Source organism: Brassica oleracea, chromosome C2 (assembly GCF_000695525.1).
Source record: "Brassica oleracea var. oleracea cultivar TO1000 chromosome C2, BOL, whole genome shotgun sequence".
Lineage (NCBI taxonomy): Eukaryota > Viridiplantae > Streptophyta > Magnoliopsida > Brassicales > Brassicaceae > Brassica > Brassica oleracea.
This window is the reverse complement of record NC_027749.1, coordinates 9,988,048-9,993,094: the sequence shown is the minus strand read 5'-3', so window position 1 is coordinate 9,993,094 and position 5,047 is coordinate 9,988,048. Positions and strand designations below refer to the sequence as shown.

Sequence of the window (5,047 nt, the reverse complement as noted above, 5' to 3'; positions counted from 1 at the left end):
CTATGATATACATAAAACTTTAGGTCTTAATTCTCTAAAAGATAATTTTCCACAAATTTCATACTAGTCTAATAATAATCAAGAGACATAAAGGCTAAATGTGTGTGAGAGCACCCTCAACGCACATGCTTGATGCAAGTGATTAGTGTAGACCCCACAAAAAACTTAAAAACAGTTGCTTAGAAAATCTTTATCCGAAAGTGTTTAGAAGAGAGCTTACAAAAAAAATTAATAAAATAGTGGGGTGGGTTCCACCAAATTGAAAAAACCGGTGTCTATGCCGCTTATATAAACACTGTTGCTACTGTGTTGTTTGCATTTTTCGTGAGCTCTATCGACACGTGACAGCCCGCAATTAGTTCGTTTTTAAATTTCTTTTTTTAAATCAGACAAAATAGAAAAAATAAATAAATAAGCATGCCAAAATAGGTTTTTGGGTTAAATATGCTTCAAATAAGCACCGATTTAAGTAGGTTGTGTGTACTGTTTGCGGACTTCACTAATACGTAGCGGGCTGCAATTGGTTCGCTTTTTAATTATTATTTTTAATCAGAAAAAAAATAAAAACTAAGCACCCCTAAATGGGTTTCAATTAAAGATGCTCTGAGGATAAATAAAGGAGAACTCATAGTCATACTGGTAGCTTTTTGAGTGGAACATTAATCTTGTGTATTTGTATATCTGAAAATAAAATAAGTGTATAATAATAGTATGTTAGGTAAGGTGTCTATGGAATTTTTTCATCTAATTATATTAGTTGATGCTAATTAATTATTCAAATCATATTTATCCACTATTTTTGTTTGTAGATAACATTATTTGACAAGTATAGATATACTCTTTATATGTGTTCCAAAAAAAAAAGATATACTCTTTATATAAAACTATTCGGAGAAAAGTATTTTTTTTTATTTTCTCATTGAGAAAGCTAACGCAAAAGAAGTTTTCCTTTAATATATAATAGATTTAAATTTTATTATTATTTGTTTTGGTCTTTTAAGTAAATAGGCCAGTCGACAGCTCTACTTGTCTAAAATGAGCACATCCGTTTTTGTATAAAAAGAACTCCCCATATAAGTTGTGAAACTATTCACTAACATAGTATTCAATAAAAATGAAATATATGTAAAGTGACGCCAAAAAAGAAAGAAATGTGAACACAAACTTTAACGAAAAAAATTAATAAGAAAGAATTGGGAAAGGCAAAGGCCCACGCTTAGACAAAGAGAAAGTGATCGAGAGAAAAAGAATACAAAAAGAGTTGTGGACTGAAAATGCGCATCGTCATTCATAGTCATACATGCGCACTATTAAACAAATAAAAACATCCCACGAATAAATAAAACAATGAATGGTTCTTGCTTTACATTCCTGACTCTCTGTTTTGATTTGTCAGTGGAATAAAGAGAAATAGAAAATGGGCCCATCTTCGCCATGGGCAACGACCTCTTCCTCATCAACCTCATACCTCTCCGCCCATCATTGCCACGAAGAATCTCTCTCTCTCTCCCTCTAGAAGAAGAAACATCTCCTTAGTGTGTCTCTCTTTCAACAATCTTTACCTTTTTGGTTCTTAGGAAAAAAGAAAAGAAATAAATAAAGAAAACCCGGAAGAGGAGAATTATATTCCAAGAAGAGAAACTGAGAACTAGGTTTTTCTTTATGGGCATGCATTTGTAACGTACAAGAGAAAAGAAAGTTGGGTTGTTTTCTTTCATTTCTCATTATATAGTAAGCTTTTTTCTTCTTTTTTTTGTGCGAGTGTGTGTGTTGTTTGAGAATAATGGGTAACTGTTGGTGTAATTTTGAGCCCTTTAATCACAAAGTTTCTGCAAACGCTAAATCAGGTTTATTTCTTTACCTCTTCTTCTTTCTTATTTTGGTGTTTTGTTTTCTGGAAAATTATACGTTATATTAGATGCAAAAAAAATTTATACGTTATTAGGCAAAAAAAGAGAAAATTATACGGTACTGTTATGGAAATAAAATTTAATATTCTTTTACTTTCGTGGTTCACTCTATTATGCTCTGTTAATATTCCTCTTTTCTGGGTTTATTTCTAGATGAAGGTTTTTTATTTTCCTCGTTTCTCTATATTCTCTAAGTTTGGACTTATTTGTATATATTTTTGAACCAAGTTTAATCTGTGGTGTTCTTTGTTCTATAGTCTCCTTCCATTTCATCTCTCTCTTCTTTATCAGAGTGGTTTATGCTTTTGTTTTCTTCTAGATTGGTCCCTTCAAAAGTCATGTTTTTAATTATACATTCTAATATTCTATGTTGTTGGACTTTATTTAGACCCCCTAGAAGAATATTTCCAAAATCAATAACTCCACACCATTTTAATAGAATCTTTAACTCTACCCGCAGAGTCGAAACAATGGATATATTTTTGTATTTTTGAACAGAGTCACCTAAAGACCAGAGTCCAACACAAGAAGCGACGTATATTAAAGAAGTTCAAAAGCTGCCATCAAACCCAAAAGAAGTAGAAGATCTAAGACGTGACTCAGCTACGAATCCTCTGACAGCTTTCACATACGATGAGCTTAAGAACATTACAGGTAACTTCAGACTAGACAAAGTTATCGGCGGTGGTGGATTTGGAAGTGTCTACAAAGGTTTTATTAAAGAGGAATTAGGTAATCAAAAAGTTCCTCAACCACTCCCTGTAGCAGTTAAAGTTCACGACGGCGATAATAGCTATCAGGGCCACAGAGAATGGCTGGTTAGTAGTCTCTCTGTCTTTTGCTTGTATCCCAAGTTTCAGATAATGGACCGAGATTATTATCTACTGTGTTGATGTTGTGTAGGCAGAGGTGATATTCTTGGGACAGCTTTCACATCCGAACTTGGTGAAGTTGGTCGGCTATTGCTGTGAGGATAATCACAGGGTGCTAATCTACGAGTACATGGCTCGTGGTAGCGTGGAGAACAACCTTTTCTCAAGTGAGTTTTAGGGTTCTTACACTTATATGTCTATCTTACATGGAAATCACTCTTGAATGGATTGTATTGTAATTCTTGGTAGGAGTGTTGCTTCCTCTTTCATGGGCCATTAGAATGAAGATTGCATTCGGTGCAGCCAAAGGACTAGCCTTTCTTCATGAAGCAAAGAAACCAGTCATATATCGCGATTTCAAAACCTCCAACATTCTTCTAGATATGGTTAGTACTTAGTAAATGTTACCAAAAAAAAAAAAAAGGTTAGTACTTAGTAATATTACTAGTAGTAGTATAGCATAAAGATCGTCTCTTGTATATGGGCACAAATACAACTGTGGAGGTTTCATATTAGTGTTCGTAACAGGAATACAATGCGAAGTTATCTGACTTTGGACTCGCTAAAGACGGTCCTGTAGGAGACAAATCTCACGTTTCCACACGTATAATGGGAACTTACGGCTATGCAGCTCCTGAATACATCATGACTGGTAAGTTTCTCATAGATACCATTTTAGTATTGTGATATCTTATCTTTATGATCATATCAACTTTCTTGGTGCACAGGTCATTTGACACCAGGGAGTGATGTGTACAGTTTCGGTGTAGTTCTGCTAGAGCTTCTCACAGGGAGAAAATCATTAGACAAGTCACGGCCAACGCGTGAGCAAAACCTTATAGATTGGGCTCTTCCACTGCTGAAAGAGAAGAAGAAAGTGTTGAACATTGTAGACCCTAGAATGAACTGTGAATACCCTGTTAAGTCGGTTCAAAAGGCTGCAATGTTAGCTTACCATTGCCTTAACCGGAACCCTAAGGCTCGGCCTTTAATGAGGGACATAGTGGATTCTTTGGAGCCTCTTCAGGCCACAGAAGAGGAGGCCTTACTTGTCCCCACTGTTCAGAAAGCAGCTATCACCATTATAGACGAATTGCCTAAGAATGGGTTGAAGAAAGTTAAAGAACTGAAGAAGGTTGAAGAGTTTAAGGAGGTTGACGAGGTGAAGAAGGTCACTGAAGATGATGATAATTGATGTCACATAGTATTTGATCACTTGGTTTCTTTTAATTTCTTAACGTACAGTTTCAAAAGTAAAAACAAGATTGTGTTTGTGTGTATTTTGACAAAATACGGGTTAAGAGAGCTTTTAACCTAATTAGGGGTTATTGGTTGTTGTATTTTAATGGATTTGAAAATTCGAACTAAATCTAGTGTTATTGGTTCTATGATTTTCAAATCTGTATTAAAATCATGTGTTATTGGTTTAATGATTCATAAATTCTATATCAAATCAAGTGATATTCAATCGTACGGATTTACTAATATATTTGATTTAATAATGGATTTGAATGGATTTGTTTGGATTTTTTAGTTAAAAATATAAAGATTCAAATTCGAGGGAAAACTTCCGGATTTACATATTTTACCTAGATTTATAAATAATATATGGATTTCTAAATCAATTAAAATATATAAACCAATAAAAGTAAGTCCAATGTTGTCTGTAGAGTAAAAGTTGCTTGTCATATTTAGCATCCACCTCGGTTTCATGTACGTCTGTTATTTCGTATGGCCCAATAAAAGATGGGCCTCAAATAGGTTCGTCAATGCTGTTATTTCGTATGGCCCAATAAAAGATGGGCCTCAAATAGGTTCGTCAATGCTGTTATTTCGTATGGCCCAATAAAAGATGGGCCTCAAATAGGTTCGTCAATGCAACTTAATGTGAACACAAAAGTTTTGACGATCTGATCAAACATATTGATTCTAAAATAACAGGTCAATTGACTCATTCTAGCTAAATGTATGTATATTTTGTGAATTTTAATTTAATTTGTTTGATATACCTGTTTTTTTTTTAAGTCTGTTTAATCATTCTAGCTAAATGTATGTATATTTTGAGAATTTTAATTTAATTTGTTTGATATACCTTCTTTTTTTTAAGTCTGGTTAGTTATGTTATTACAACGATGAGAACTATTACATACACGATTCTACGGTCGACAATTCTACCACCTTATGAGAATACACATCTGATTGCGTCACTCTGAACCGTTTTATGAGATCCTTGTCCGATGGTACGCCATGCACTATGCTGAAGAT

The 5,047-nt window shown here is 34.0% G+C and overlaps 1 protein-coding gene across 1 annotated transcript; it reads left to right on the top strand.

Moving 5' to 3' along the window:
• Window positions 1-1,312: 1,312 nt before the first annotated feature.
• LOC106322826 (probable receptor-like protein kinase At5g56460) lies at window positions 1,313-4,168 on the top strand. The gene is made up of 6 exons (XM_013760969.1): window positions 1,313-1,847; window positions 2,409-2,728; window positions 2,814-2,949; window positions 3,032-3,168; window positions 3,311-3,434; window positions 3,511-4,168. Exons 1-6 carry the CDS (start codon window positions 1,784-1,786, stop codon window positions 3,975-3,977), a joined length of 1,248 nt encoding a protein of 415 aa, XP_013616423.1. The 5' UTR covers window positions 1,313-1,783; the 3' UTR covers window positions 3,978-4,168.
• The last annotated feature ends 879 nt before the right edge of the window (window positions 4,169-5,047 follow it).

Excerpts from the sequence above, each read along its gene's own strand:
- LOC106322826 (XM_013760969.1), top strand. The coding sequence starts at position 1,784 with ATGGGTAACTGTTGGTGTAATTTTGAGCCCTTTAATCACAAAGTTTCT. Across the intron at positions 2,729-2,813 it reads AGGGCCACAGAGAATGGCTG|GCAGAGGTGATATTCTTGGG; the intron begins GTTAGTAGTCTC and ends GATGTTGTGTAG. Across the intron at positions 2,950-3,031 it reads GGAGAACAACCTTTTCTCAA|GAGTGTTGCTTCCTCTTTCA; the intron begins GTGAGTTTTAGG and ends AATTCTTGGTAG.